Source organism: Prinia subflava, chromosome Z, assembly GCF_021018805.1.
Source record: "Prinia subflava isolate CZ2003 ecotype Zambia chromosome Z, Cam_Psub_1.2, whole genome shotgun sequence".
NCBI lineage: Eukaryota > Metazoa > Chordata > Aves > Passeriformes > Cisticolidae > Prinia > Prinia subflava.
Window position 1 is genome coordinate 83,397,773 of NC_086283.1, and position 15,734 is coordinate 83,413,506.

Consider the following 15,734-nt stretch of genomic DNA (forward strand, 5'->3'; position numbering starts at 1 on the left):
GAGGTTAATTTGGTTTTGGCCTCACTAGAGGAAGAGTAATTCAGATAATTTGCCCAAGTATTTGATCTGTCTCCAGATTCACAAAGAATAACAAGCTGCAGGTCATACCTGGCTCTGTCTAAACATGCAAAATAAATGTGCAAAGTCACACACATGTGCCAGCAACCCAAGAGACCAGTATGACCTCATGGATTGAGTTGGTGGGCACTTTGCCTGCACTGGGCACTGCTGAACACAGGGTGGGGCAGGAGGGGCACGCGGGGGTCTCAGTAAGGCCCCAGCCCCCTGTGCTGACATTCTGCAGAGCCTTCCATGATTTGTGGAGCAGCTGTCAGACTGTGGCTGTGAGATGCAGCCTCAGGCATCACATGCTGCAGACCACCACACCTCTTCCACGAGGGATGACGTGTCATGCAGACATCCTCCTGACCTGTTTACCTGCCTTGTCACCTCCTAAAACTCAACAAACTTGTTTTGAAGAAACAGTTTTTATGTAACAGCGCTGGCTGCTGAAGGCCAGCTCTGCCTGAACAGGGCTGAGTTACTAAGAGATGTGTTCATACAACTGAAGAGACCCCAAACACATTGGGTCAAGGAAATAAGCCCACATGACATATAGGTTATGGGAGAGAAAGGCAATACATCCTCAAAAACATCAGAAACTTCTCTGTGGTCAACCTAAGCTGCTCTGACACCAGGTCACAATCTGGCAGGGAGCACTGCATGGTGCTGACAGAGCCGATTTACTGTTTTGGGAAGGGCCTTGCAAAAGCCTCATCCAGCTATAGCTTTCATTTAGACATCTCACCTGAGAAATGCCCTGTCGTGAGCTGGCACCACTGCCCCTCCCACAACCCTGCAGCACCGCTGTGCCACCTGCCTCCTGCCTGGCACCAAGGAGGATGGGGTTTCCTACACAGAGTTTCAAGTGTGCCACCATTCTGCGAAATAGCAGGGAAAAGGCTATCTGCACTGAGCTGGTGAATAATTCCTCTTTTAATGGAACTTCAAAGTCACCAGAATTTCTCAACACTTGAGAGGCTGTTACCCCACAGAATGGAGCCCCTCAACACCCTGCTGTGGGTCTGTATTACACTACAACATTTTAAGTTGTGTTTTGATGGGACAGGTAGTAATTATTTACTTTCAGCCACAAGTCAGTTCCTTGTTATGTCTGACCCATCTGTGCTTTCTTTACATCAAGCAGTTTTCATTTTCCCCTAAAAGCAGAAGTCCATGCCATATGTCACAACATGAAACATCAACCCTCTCGAAGACAGGAGGCAGATGAATGATCCAGGTATTACTGGCAACTCTCCCAACCTTGTGCGACAATTACAAAGACATGAGGGGGTGACTTTGTTCCAGCTCTTGCTTCTTGCCAAAAGCACCATCTAAAATTACAGCAGGCACAGGTAACTGTGCCCTGGCACGTGTCAGCCAGAGCCATGCCATCCAAACACTGCACTGCACCCCTCATCCCTCCACCTCGCCTGCCCCGGGCACAGCCCATCCTCCCATCTCCTCCTGCCCCACACACCGCATCCCTCCAGCCCTTTCCGGGCCGGCAGCGTAGGCGGTGTCCCGGCCGCGGCTCCGCGCCGCCCGGGCACGCCACCGCCTGCCCGCCCGGCGCGGGGGGCGGGATCCCCGCTCCTTTTCGCTACGTCAGGATGCAGGGAAATCCCCGCCGGACTCCCGCTTTTAGCGCCGCGCTCCGCCCCTGTGTTTGCAAACCGCTGCTGCCACCGACGAGAGAGGAGCCCGGGCGCCCCGTGCCCCGCCGAACCGAGCCCGGGCGCTCCGTGCCCCGCCGAACCGAGCCCGGGCGCCCCGTGCCCCGCCGAACCGAGCCCCGCCGCGATGATGCCTGGCCGGACCCTGCGCAAAGCCTCGCCGCCCGCCGCTCCTGCAGGTACCGGAGGGTGAAGGGAACGGGAGGGGACGGGAGGGGACGGGACAGGGACGGGACAGGGACACACCGCGCTGCTCCCGGGCGCTGCTGCCCGGCTCCAGCACCGGGCGGGCGGCCAGCGCCCGGCGCGGCTGCGGGCGCCCATGTGAAGGAGAGAGGGATGCAGGTGCTGCTCCCAACGAGTAGAGGACAGAGAGGGTGCGAGGTGGGGTGTGCTTCATGATGAGGAAATAGTAAAAAATTGGACAAAAAGTACCGTATTGCGGGGATGTCATTAAAGCGGTAACCACACGCGTTTCGGCAGGGAGCGAGGCGGCGGCGGACTGCGCCCTGGAGCTGGCCCGCATCGGCGACAGATGGCACCTGCGGCAGAGGTTCCTGAACCTGGTGGCCAAGTGGTTCTGCCCCGAAACGTGGGCTGCCCGCGGACACGGCGAGCGGAACAGAAGAGGACCTTGGCTTTGTGGGTTTGGAAGAAAAGGGTCCACGGACAGTGGGAGATGAAGACACCTCAAATCTTGCTGCGTTGGGTTTAGCTGTCTGTAGCTGCCGGAGGATGACTATCACATAATTTGTCTGAAGAAAGTTACAGCAACACTGGGGCATGAATGCCAAGTGGGAAATAGATAACGATGGGCAGAGCCCCTAAACTGTGCAGTGGTGACTTGGGGCAACCTGGTGATGTGGGGAGACTTGGGGCAAGACTGAACTTGCCCTTCACCATGGTCTGAGAACACTTTCAGGAACCTGCTTTCCTCAGTCACCCTCCGGTCCTCATGTCCCATAGCTGTATTTCACCGAGGAGTTCAGCCCACCTCCAGGATGAAGCCAAAAAAGTTGTCAGTGTGTTGGAACTTGGGATCACAAACCGCACAGGAAAAGCCAGTTGCTGGATTTTTGACTGCTTCTCTTTTCTAAAGTATGGATCCCGCTGGACAGGGATCTGGTGGTGGGAGTTAATATTAAAGACAACCACTATCTTTATTGAAAGAATATTTGTTACAAGATGTTCTATTGCAGACTAAAAGTTGTAGTTCTATGAATTAACACAGTGTTGCATAGTTCTAGTCTATATTATAAATATATAGCGTAAGTTCATATATATAGTATGTATACATAAAATATAAATGTGTGCACTGCTAGTGCATGTCATGAGTATTTAACAGAACTATCAATTGAGAGCTATTTGCTTAATCTCAAAACACTGTATGAAAAAATGTTCAAAACATGACAAAACTCAATATAAACCAAAAAAAGGCTTAGTATTTTCTGATGATAATGGAAATAAATCATGCTTCTGAGAGGGAAGCATATTTTGGCATTATGTAAGATATGTATCAATATATATTACACAAACAGATACTGAGGTAATTGTGGAAGGATTCTTTCAATATTACAATGATTTTCTTGATAACAGAACAATTCTGCTGTGTCTTTTTAAGTAACAAAGTAACTTCAATAGAAGTAGATCCTAAAGTTGAATCTCAAGTTTTGCTGAGAATATTATTTATTCAAAGAAAGCAGCTACCTCTCTTTGAAGAAATAATATCAATAGAATTGAGCTTTCAGTGGTACAAGAAAGTAGCCTTAGACTTTTGAATGTTTAATTATAGTTATGGGCAAAGGTTATTCCCTTGTACTTCATTTCCATTTCATTTCATGGCCTCCTCATTTCAGTTCCAGAATGGTGGAGCTACTGCAGCACATCCAATGGATGGTGATGCACCATCACCACTGAGGGGTTACATGGGAATGACCCATCTCACTGAGGGGATATTACCTTTGGATGGCTTCAGAAGAGCCGAATTAAACATGTTGGTTGCTGTCAAGGCAAGACAAACAGTAACTTTGCTAGTGAATTCATGTCAAGCTCCATCCTAAACAGTATTTTTCATGGGTCCAAGATAGCAAGAAAAAAGGCTGAAGCTGTTCCATAGCTACCTCTAAGGTCACTGGTCAGAGTTTCTTCCCTTAACTAACCTTGTATATAAGTACATTTGCATTTTATAGGGCTGTATAGTTCCACTTTGTTGTGTCAATTCAAATTATGTCTTCCTCTGTCTTGTGGTGAATTCTTGTTTGTATTTATAATTTATTTTTCTGTTATCTCTTCTTAATCTGCCTTTGCAAAATTGTCATTATATAACTCTCACAAACCAACGGTGCAGAGGCTGTTATGTATTGACACTGACTTCTGTCACTGGGCAGAAGCTGACAGACTTTGCCTTTTTTCCACATGGAAGACTTAACCCCATCCATCCCGGTGCTGTTACAGGGAGCTTTGCTTTTGGCTTGAGCCACCTGCATGCTTCCCTTTCCCTCTAAACTAGCCAGTACCTTTTCAGGGAGAACATAATGTCTCAAGAATAGCTGTTATCTTACTGCTGCAAAGGAGTGTATTTTGCTGACATGTACATAGGTCAGCTTTTCAGGTACTAAACAGTAAATGCAAAGAGTTTCAGAGCAGCAGAACACCACCTCCCAGGCAAGCACTGCATCCAGCTGGGCAAAACTTCACCAGAGGCAGCTCCAGCTTCAAGAGAAGGGTTGCTGTAGTATATCCTGCACTTGGTGGAGTCTTGTAATTTTCATCAAGGACACTGAGCAATGACCACTCCTGTCTGGAACTCCCAGAAGAATTCAGCATTAGAATTTGCATTAGTATCTGAGAAGTATGAGAATAAAACTGTTCTGTTCAATGAATGCTGCTTGCAAAGTCAAGAGGAAATGAGGTGTGGATTTGTAGAGCCCACCCAGTTCTTCCGGCTGTAGCACATATGAATAGTACACAAGAAAGTATACTCATAAACGGATTGTCATGGGGATATACAAGTTTAGTGTTAGCAGAGTATTTCTCTGCCTAGTTATGCAAAGACTATTTGGTGTTCCTGAAATGTTTTTGGTATTTCTGTGCATTGTTAAGAATGGTAGTGTTCAACAGGAACTCAGAAAAAAGGCACAGATGCAAGAGGTCAGTGCCAGTATATGACTAAGCGCTTGCTGATGTCCACCATAGATTTCTTTTGTTAGCTCTGCAAAGGATCTGCTTTATGACTTTATCAACATGAGTTTGTTTTCCTTAAGGCCTGTTCTGGATGTGTGCCAGATGTGTTGCTGTATGCCTCATGCATGTATGTCTTGAATTCTTGCTAAGATAATAAATACAAAGTGTTTACAAGAAAAATGAGTCACAAAGGTTGCTATAACTCGGGTTTTCTTTTGTGGATTGTGAAAGCATGATTGTATTATGCAAAATCCTCCTATGCTTCCATGTTGGCAGGGCAAAGCACCAGGGTGAGAGCAGAGTGCCAGCAGATATGCTTTGGGAGATTAGGCTTTGCCTTCTGCCTTTAAGAGGAACAAAACTTAACCATGACCCTGAACTTCAAAATGAGACACCTATTCTAGTACTTCTTGTTAACTACTGGCTGCGGAATATTTGGGTGGTATTGGGAGCCCAATACCTCTACCAGGGTAGCTGCAGCTTTGCAAAGGAGCATTCCTTGTAAAAGATAGACATCCTAGTCAAGGGTTTTGTCTAAAATGCAGGCAAAAGGGGATACACCATTTTGCCAGGAAGTTTTGCTTTCTCCACAGTTTGAAGCTGAAGTTCAGAAGAGTGGGAAATGACGCAGCTTATCCCAAGGGAATATAGAGGGATAGTGCAGAGCACATTCTTATTGCCTAAAGCTGGGACCCAAAGATGTGTCTGTGCAGAGGAGAGCCTGAGGTCTTCCCCTGCTGTGCCAAGCACATCAGCAAGCTCCCTGCTCACTCACTGTGCTGCTTTTTCCAGCTTCACAGGCAAGGAACACTGTCTCTGTAGCTCATATTCCCAGTGCAAGGGGGACTAAGAACTTCTGGGCCAAAGGCTCTTTTTTCTAATAACCAGAAAAAAAAACAAAGAGATGCTCTTCCTGTTCTTTCCCACATAGTCACCAGCAGAAGCCTGGAAGATTTTTACTTCAGAGGTCATCAGTGAAGTGGTCCTGAGAAGGCCCATCACACTAGTGAAAAGTGCTACCATAGGTGCTGCATAGAGATCTGGTTTTGAAAAGCTTCACCAGCAAGTCATACTTGTGTGACTCATTTGACTTGTGAAAACATTCAGACACCCTCACCTGCTTCCCACTGGAGTCTGGCCCCTCTCCAGCTCTCCAGAGTAGTGTCCAGTCACGTACCTAGCATGATGCTTGTGACCTGCTCCTCTCTAAAGGGCAGGTGAAAAAAAATTCCTATCACTAGGCCATGGCATTGCAATCGGAATGCCCTTGACTCACCCACAAGCATCTGATATCAAAAAACCAAAACAAACTCACCTGGCGAAGCAAACTGACAGAGTTGCCACCCTAGAATGCTCTCCGTTTGCCAAAGCATCTGGGTGGACAAGTGCAGCCCTGGATCGTGTTTGCACCATTGTCCCATAGGTGAAAACCAGCCTGGCCCCCTTGGCCAGCTCATGCCTTCACACCCGAGATTGGATGCACAAGTGGTATTTCCCAAACAAAGTGCCAGACAAGGAGATACTTCCTCTTCCCCTCATGGGACATTTTTTTATAAATCAGCTGAAAAACAATGTCTCATACGCTGTTCACTATTTTTAGTACGCACTTGTGGATAGGACTAAGTTTTATCACTTTCCTCCCATTAACACAAGAGGGTGTGAGGCCATGATGTGCACCCATGCACATGCAGGCGTAAGGAGGCTGGACAGGAGGAGCTGGGGATATGATGCGCTGCCTTGCAGTCTGGGACGGTTTCCCCTGAAGCAGGTGACTGTCTGGTGGTGGGACTATCAGTGAGCAATAGCCCCAAAAACTGTTACAGCTGTAAACAAGGGTCCTCACCCAAGTGCGTCAGGACATTGTCTGGCCCGCGTAATAAACGGGCCACACCAAGACTGCCCTGCCTTCTCACGCATGGGCTCTTTGCAATGCAATTCTCACCAGCCCTCTGAAAGTGTGGAGGTTGGTGTCACTCCTTCAACAACAGGAGATTGCCCATGAAACGGCAGTGACCACAAATAAAACAGTTCCAGGCATTCCATCTCCAGCCATTTCATCTTTAGTGGCTTTGGAGTCATTCCCTTGTCCCCATGAAAGGATGGGGGGTGTACCACGAGACTCATAGGCTCAGCTCCTCCATGACATGGTCATCACTTGAAGGGGCAAGGAACCTTTTTGTAGTAGACAGGCCAGCTTGCAAATCTCAGAAAAACCAATTACTTTCAGCAGCACCCCTGAATAAGGCAAGTAATAGGATGCTGGCACTTCCTTCCTCAGCTCCTGGGTCCCAGCTGGGATCACAGTCCCCTACTGCATGGCAGAAATTAAAGGCAGCATTCTGCTTCCACCTCCCCCTTTGGGCTCCCGACAGGAATGTGACAAAGCCACAACAAAGGCAGAAGGCCACAGTCATGTCTGCCCTGCTCGGGATCAGGAATTAGGGAGGCAATTTTTGACAAGAGCAGCTGGACACTGGATATTCCCCAGCACCACCACAGCACATCAAGGAAATGGCTCCGGTATGTGGGGAAAAATCCAAGGAATTTCAGCACCAGGTAACTTGTTTGCTCAGTGCAGTGATATCAGACTGATTCAGCTGCACAGAGGGGTGAGGCCAGCACATATGGAACCATCAGTGGAAAGGCAGGAAATTCTGCATTTAATATTGATTAACTTCAGAAAATACTCTGACTGACACAAAATACCTTTCTAGTTGCAGCTTTACACTCTATGGGATGGAAGGGCAACTCCTTGTTTTAGGGAACGATGTTTATTTGCATCAAATGTTCTTTCACATGATCATTAAAAGTGAGGGTTTTTTAAAAGGCAATCAATTATTGTAACCATTATTAATTTGTCTTTTAGCTGGGTCAAGTGCTTTAATAAACAGAACTACATGAAAGAGGCAGTCATGACTGGCTTTCCCTATAAGCAGAATCCAAAATGGGCTTTTACTGGATGACGGAGACGGTCTGGTTTCAGCCATGCTCCTGACAAGAAGAAACACCTCATTTATCAGAAGTGCTAGGAAATCAGTCTTGGATAATGCAGATCATTCACTCCCCAGGCATCTATCAGTATGAGGCTACTGGACACACGAAGAAGATGCTGCAAAAGTAGTTATGCAACACACTATTGCATAGAAAGGAAAAAAAAAAATCAAGCACCAAAATGCTGGACCAAAAATGTCCCAGCACCAGGCAAGGCATGGGCCAGGGACTGGCAGCATGGAGGCAGCAGGGTGGACATGCCATCTGTACAGCCATGGCTGGCTCTGTGGCTGACCCGGTGTGGCCACGGGCACGAGGAAATGCAGCCCAGGGCCGCAGTCTGGGAAGGTTTTACTTCCTCTTGTCACTGCAGTGACGTGCTGCCTTGTGTTCACGGGTGTCATACCCAGACACCCCCTGCCCTGCTCCTGGCCAGCCATCAACTCCAGGGCTGCCTGTGGGAACCGTCTCCCCAGGAGCTCTCCTTCATGGCATCCCTGCTTGGGGACAGTGACCATTAGCCTCTAGTCAGATGTGGGAACGTGGCACTTTTGGTGCATTCCTGGAAACAGATGAAGGAACAGACACACCAGAATCACAGACCCTACTCAGATAGCATTCAGTGATGCCAACAGGGAACAGGAGAGCAGCAAAGCCGTAAAAAAATGAGAAATGAAATGGAACTTTTTAGGTAGAATCACATTTCAAGTTCCTCATTTGCCCATGCCCTGAGGCTTTCACAACTGAGAGAAGTAAAAATTTTCTAGTGCTTCACACGTCTTGGTGGATAAATGAAGTCAAGTGTACTAATCCATTTACAGGTAAGTTCATTGTGTCTTCTTGCTTTTGTATTCCTCTTTACTTAGCTACTGACTGAGGTAATTAAGATTTCAATTAAAGATATACAAGACTAATTTTACAAGAGCCAGGCTGCTTGGAGGTTTGAGCCCTGCTAACCCCAGCTCAGGCCACGTGTTGGAGAAATCCGGATAGACAGGAAGATGGATATGGGGAAAGCAGTGAAAGAGAGGAGAGGAGCTGGGCTGGCCCAGCACTGATGACAACAAAGGGGAGTGGAATGGCAGAGGAAATCATGACTGAAAATATCTTCCTTTTCCCTATGCCACCCTGGAGGAGAAGCCAGGCTCCAGGTGCGGACAAATGTGCTGACCAAGCTTGAGAGAGGACTGCACACACCATCCCACAGCTTCCCATGCATCTCCTTCCCACTCTGCTGGTTTTATGCCTTGCACAGTCTCACTGTATAAACTCTGCAGCATCCCTCATCATCATGGCTGTGTGCAAGAGAGAGGGATGGGCAAAAAAGGGTCCCTGGGCAAATGGAAAACTGGTATACCACAAAACTCCTCCTCTTCCCCTTCAGCCCAGGAAAGAGTCCACGTGCCTAGAGGGCAGACTGGGAGCCAGCCACACTAGCCTTTCCCACAGGATGAGTCAGCAAAAGCTGTGGGCTTATCCCTCCTCACGAGGTACTTGCTCGCTTGCACTCTCACAGTGTGGCAACCCAGAGGAGGAAACCGAAAGCAAACACAGCGGCTTCTGGGGCACAAACCTAGGGAAGAGGGAAATGCCCTCTGCACCTCTGGCACAGGAGAGCAAATGCCTTCCTTCCCCTTGCACAAAACCCCACAGGGCCCCTTCAGGCAGCACTGTGCACAGGAGGAAATCGTGAGGCTTGCCAGTCCTGGCACAAGATGTAGGTGAGTGCCACAGGTACACCAAGGAAAAGGTCAGGACTCCCAGTGCCATGTGGGAGTGCTGCTGCAAATGCCCAACCCAGCAGACAAACAGAGAGCAATGCACACGAGCCTGTAGTGTGGATATGAACACTCCAGCTCACCAGGCCCTTCCTCCAGCTCAGCCTTCCCCAAAGTGATCAGCTGACGTGTGCTGCCAGGCAGTGCACGATTTTGGGCACCTCTGGCATTCCACACATCAGAGTGGCTGAGGAGAGCTTTCTGGGCTGGCTCACCTTTCCACAAGGAAGGCTTGCTTTGGCCTACTGTGCACTGACTGAGAAGTGACCTGTGTCTAAAAGAGAGGTCCACTTGATTGCAAACCTCCCCAGTTTGGAGGCTGTGGTCTCCACCTTCCACAACGAGCTCCACTTCAGCTCCACTCCACCCACAGAGAGGCTCCAGCCCAGCCTGTTCAACCAGCTCACTGTGGCTTTGATGGGAATTTTATCCCCAGAGTAGGTGTGAAACTAGAACAAATACCAGGTTAGGCCTAGCTGCATGAAATCATTCTCTACACAGACAATCCATTCCCTTACAGCCCAGGGACTGGGCAGGAGGTACAGCTGATAGCCAGCATGCTTCAAGGACTGCTGCTTTGATGAAAACTCCTCATTTTCCTAAAACAGGGACAGGAAAAACCAAGATACTGAAGCAGGTTTTATAAAACACCTCATACCAATTCTTAAATGCCTGAGTTCTCTTCATGCTGAATGGCATTTTTTAGGAGGGCACTATTTTAGTTCTAGCTTAGTTCTAACTTAGATGCACACCTGGACAGCATTTACATGAAGCCTTTGACTGCTCTCCCTGACATCCTTGTCCCTGTGATGCCAGTCCCAACTGTGGACCAGACAGACTCTGGCATAACAGAATTAAATATCTGGAGGAGTACTAAGGATACCATTTATTTTCAAAATCACTAAAAAACCCAAGCAAAACAGTTTATGGCAATACAGATTGACATAGAAGAGACAAAAATCAAAAAATGTACAATCTGTTTCATGTTATTGCACTGACTTTTTTATAATATACAAGGCATATTAAACAGTTTTCATTAAAAGAAGTTTTATTTATATAAATAAAAGTGTAAATATACAATATCATACAATAAGTGTATCAGACTAACACACAAAATCTACCTACAGTGGGATCCCCATTTTTTTTCATGAGCTAGTCTACTCTTCATCAATATTTTCACTTGTACATTTACATAACCTAAACATAGAAACAGGTAAACATTCCCATCTGGGAATACTTCCTTCAGAATTTGACAAGAACCACTGCAGAACATTTACCAGGGTTAATTTTAAGTGAGGGTCATTAGGAAATATGAATCACTTAACAGTTTCTTAATACTTATCTGTCCTTCTATGATTATTTTTAGTGAGAAAATGATCAAGTGTTTTTCCCTCCCTAATCTCAGAATTTTCAATACAGATGCAGTCCCCACAGAAGCTAGAAACAGCTTCCAGGTACAAAAGGTTGCAGAATATGCAATGGTATCATCTCACTGCTCTCATATCCATGATGTGCACCTTCAGCTGCCTCAGGCCTGGATGCACCAAAGCCCTAAATCTTCTCCATCTAGGAGCAAACTCCCCTTGTCTGGAACGCCTTCAGCTCCCTGGTGAAGAAGTGCATAATTTCATCCTGATTTTTTTGGTCTTCTAGGATGCAGCTGCCAAGTTGCTGCTCTCCTAGAGTTTGGCCAACACTCCAGCAGGGTGGAGAAATCACCATGGGGACTGATATGCAAACAGCAAGGCCAAAAAAGGTCATGATCCTACTGAATACTGATGGACTAATGCAACGTCCTCCATCATTTCAGTGCAACCAGGCTCTCAGAAAAATAACATTTACTTTGCCAGGTGTGTAAACAAAAGTTTACTACATCTGCTTGGTCTACCCATCTTGTCTGTAATAAGGCAGACGCCCATACTGCACAAATCCTGGAGCTTTTTCAGGGAATGTCACCCCAAGAGAGATGTCAGGAAATGCTACTGTAATCATACCAGCATCAGGGAAGATGTTGGTCTTTCACAAGGAAAAGAAAAAAAAAGATATTTTTAGGAACAGAAAAAATCAGGGTTAAATACAATTCTTTTGCTTGCTCTAATGTTAGTAGAGAAGTGTTATCTTTCTATCCATAGTAACTATTATCAGATTTAAAACATTAAACCTATCCTTTAAATTATAGCCACTACTGAATCACACACAAAAATCCCCATTTCTGCTTGCTGTTACTCAGCCAACACTTATCTACGTGCATGTAAAATAAAATACTGAACAGTATCTGATTACTGAAAAGAAAGCCTTCTAAATCACTCACAACGAACAGTACCTGCAAATAAGCATCTTAAAATATCCACCACGTATCATCTTAAGACACCTCAAATTAACTTTAATTTACAAAATGAAGACTTTACCTTTGAGCTCACACTAGTTTAGGAGTGAGAGAGACATATGCCTCCCTGCGATGGAACTTCTGGAATTCTAGACTGTGGACTGAAAAAAATGCCATTTCCTAAAACACAACTGTGATTTACCACATTAAAGTAGCAAAAAGTCAGTACTGCACTTGCACGTATTATACGTATACAGGTATGCATTCACTACGCTGCATTAAATTCCACATGCATTTTATGTATCTATTTTACACTCTATTACAGCCGGATTTTGGTCATTCCTGAACAAGGCCTCACCATTCAGTTGTCATTGCCTAATTATTATTGCCCTGTTTTTTCAGCAAATATGCAGGGGTAACCTCTTCTATCCCATCACAGGCCTGGAATCTCAGTGTGGGCCTCCAGCCCTAAAAGCTGCATCCTCCTGAGGCCTCTCTCACCATGGAGGTGACCAGAGGCAGACCAGTCCCGACAGAATGGCTGAGCTTTGGGTTCACAGGGGACCCAACTCCACAGTCATTTCACAGCACTGAACCTGAATTAGTGTCAGCAGAAATCCTGCAGGCAAAGGAGCTGTAGGACTACGTACAGTATTGCCTTTCCTGTAACCAAAAGTTGCATCTCTCCCTGGATTCACATGCTGATACGTCACTGAGAAAGAATGAAACCTATTTATTCATTTTTAGGTAAACATTGCACAGCTTTTCTATTCATCTTGTCTCAGGTCAGGTTGCCTTGCAGAACTTTCTTCTGCTCATCATGAGCTGCAATCTAATGAAGCTGTCATGGAGATGAAGCCAAGCGAGTGCTCCACTAACCTGGAAGCAATTGCTTCAAGCACTGCTGAATAAATGTAAATAAACTGAACTACAGTATGATCTTGGTGAACGGCCAAGTGACAAGCCCAGACCTTTTTGTAACAGCTACGCAGCGTCTTGGCTCACTGGAAACAGAGGCAGCACTTCAGATTTGGACTGGTTCCAGGTTGAGAGCTCTTTACCCTGGGCATGTTGGCTGCAAGCAGTCTCCAGCCTAATGTGATGAACAACCTGAGCACCGTGGAACAAACAACTTGTTCTCAGCTGATAAGGACACTGGCCCATTGCCTCCTGTATGTATTTTATGTTGTTAAGCTATCCCAGATGTAGGAAGAGAAATAACAGAGTCTAATCTCTTGCACCCATACACTCTCCTCCCAGCACAGCAGACTAAGCAGCATGGCCCGCTACTGATACCTCTTCTGTGAGTAGAGGTGAGAAAATCCAAACTAAACTCCTGTGGCATTGCAATCCTTTCTCTTTTGCTGGTACCCAACACCATGGTTTTTCCCATCTACACAAACAGTTTTCATTTTCACCACCCAGAACCCTCAGTATTAGCCCAATCCTGATGCAGTTGGGTGTAGTTGCATCATCCACATACATCCTCAACCCACTCTCACACAAGCAAAAATAAATACTGGACAGGAGAAAACAAAGAAGACCAATTAAAAGCCACCACAAATATGGCCAGCTCAGATTTAATCTGTTATAATCCCCATTTTTAGATCACCACTTTTCAGCTTGAGTCTATCAAGCTGGGCAGCCTTAAACCTCTTGAAGACAAATAAAAGCAGCCCAATTTGCAGACGTCCTTAGCAGTCACTGAAGTCTGTGGGATCTGTAAGTGCTCAGCACTTGAAATTATCCCCCTTTTAAAAATATATATATTTTAAAGGTGCCTAACATTAGAAGCCTAAATTTGAAAATTCAGACCTTAATTTTTTATCGCCCCCATTTTAATCACAACTAACAACTCAGTATACACCTTGGTGGGCAATCACCTATTATTTGGACCTTATTTTCTTACAGATTTTTACCACATTAACGCCAAGTGCTTTCAGATACTAGTTGCACCTAGAAATAGATTCACTTGTGGTGGATGCTGAGTTAGTTCATTAGTTTTAAGAGGATTTTTCAGCTTTGCAATAAAATGCTTGTATGTTAGGCATACAAGTTGTGCAAAATTATACTCTTTTGTCATGCACTTTTAGCAAAACTGCACTTAGAAGAATAAAGTGAGATTGTTCCAGACATTCTCTTATTACAACAACAAAAAGGACCAGATTCTAAGGAAGTGTCCTAAAGTCTTATTACAGCTAAGTGATATAGTACAGTCTAAAACCCACCCTTGTCAACAGGATGGCAACCAACAAGTTCTACTACCAACACTCTGCAGATACTAAAAATATCAGGGACAGGCACAGTGTTATTTATCTCAGTCAAAATACTTTAAATCAAACCCAGGAGAGGTCTTGAAGTTCCAATAAAACCGCCACATAATACAAAATTGTCTCTAACTTTTGTCTTCCTTCATCCCATATCATTAGGTGAGATTTTTGAAGCTCATCACACACTTGCTCAATGGTTCTCCAAGGCTCTTAGCACCTGTCTGTAAAGCATTAAGACACTTCTGTGTGGCTTTATAAACAAAGACAGCTTTTAGACAGTTTTGAATAGTTTGTCTTAGCAAGTGTGATTAGATGTAGTGCTTCCATCATACTGCAGTTCTGTGTTTTCTGATTAGCAATTGAACAGGCCCCTCTGGCACAGATTTAATGATGTTCCAGGCATCGTAATGCATGAGCCCAATTAATGACTTCCCACTAACAGCAAGAATTTCATCTCCAGTTTCTATGTTTCCAGATTGCTCCGCAGCACCACCTAGAAGCAAAGGGGGGAAAGTCAGCGTTACAAGAAAAAGAAGTGAGCCCACAAAAATCTGCTTTCCACTGGGATGAAATAAACCATTTTTTCCAACCCTAACAATTTCAATACAAGTCACTTATGTTCATCTCAGTTCTAGCAAGATACCATATGCTGCATCTCACAGAAAATTTATTTTAACTAAGATAAACCCTTGTTCTTAGAAAAGATGTCTATTTTGAAGGAAACAACATATATACTGAATATACTGTAGCTGTAAGAAAACCTGGTTGATAAAATATCCCTCAAGGTTGTATGTGGCACAGGTGGTGGTACCTTCTCAGTTTTAACAGGGTAATAAACAGATAATGCAGCAGAATGTAAAACCTGGGATGAACACATCAAACACTGATAGCAAACTCTGGACAAACACCATTCACAGAAAGCTTCTAGAGAGAGGCACACCCTTCACTGCTGATGAAAGTATGTTTTCTGTAATGATAGTTAAACTAACATGAGCCATCACAGGGAGGGGAAAAGAACTGCATGTAAGGATGTAAATGAATGAGCTCAAAACATAAACATGCCTTTTACCCTAAGAAGCAGGTACCACATGCACGCACGCACACACACATGAACTGATATGCAATTCAGTACATATCTGTTTGACTTTTTACCTTGACCAGGGAATAAATCACTGAAAAGTAATTTTGTAAAAATGCTGTGCATATGTAGTTTCATCAAGAGTTTCAGCTGCCTTCAGAAAGGGCCTTATTTTTCACCAAACTGACATGTGAAATATGAAAGTCACAGCATAGTTCTGGGACTTGTTTTCTTTCTATGTATGGTTCATATAAGTTTAGCTATCTGCTGATAAACAAAGCACCCAAGACTGGCAGTTTTTGAATACAGAGATCCCATAATCTTAGCAGAAGCTATAACACTAACATTTAAAAATTAAAAAAAAGACAAAAA

At 45.2% G+C, this 15,734-nt stretch overlaps 2 protein-coding genes across 5 annotated transcripts in view; one reads left to right on the forward strand and one right to left on the reverse strand.

The window, feature by feature from the left end:
• The first annotated feature begins 1,656 nt into the window (after nt 1–1,656).
• On the forward strand, nt 1,657–5,083 carry PMAIP1 (phorbol-12-myristate-13-acetate-induced protein 1). The gene is made up of 2 exons (XM_063422442.1): nt 1,657–1,915; nt 2,220–5,083. Exons 1-2 carry the CDS (start codon nt 1,864–1,866, stop codon nt 2,417–2,419), a joined length of 252 nt encoding a protein of 83 aa, XP_063278512.1. The 5' UTR covers nt 1,657–1,863; the 3' UTR covers nt 2,420–5,083.
• A 5,476-nt stretch (nt 5,084–10,559) lies between these two features.
• PDZD2 (PDZ domain containing 2) overlaps nt 10,560–15,734 on the reverse strand; it is a 204,188-nt gene continuing 199,013 nt past the window's right edge. For all 4 annotated transcript variants that reach the window (XM_063422309.1, XM_063422311.1, XM_063422308.1 and 1 more), the window contains one exon: nt 10,560–14,777. In XM_063422309.1, the coding sequence (XP_063278379.1) occupies nt 14,611–14,777 (167 nt within the window). In that variant the 3' untranslated portion in view covers nt 10,560–14,610. The remainder of the gene's footprint in view (nt 14,778–15,734) is intronic.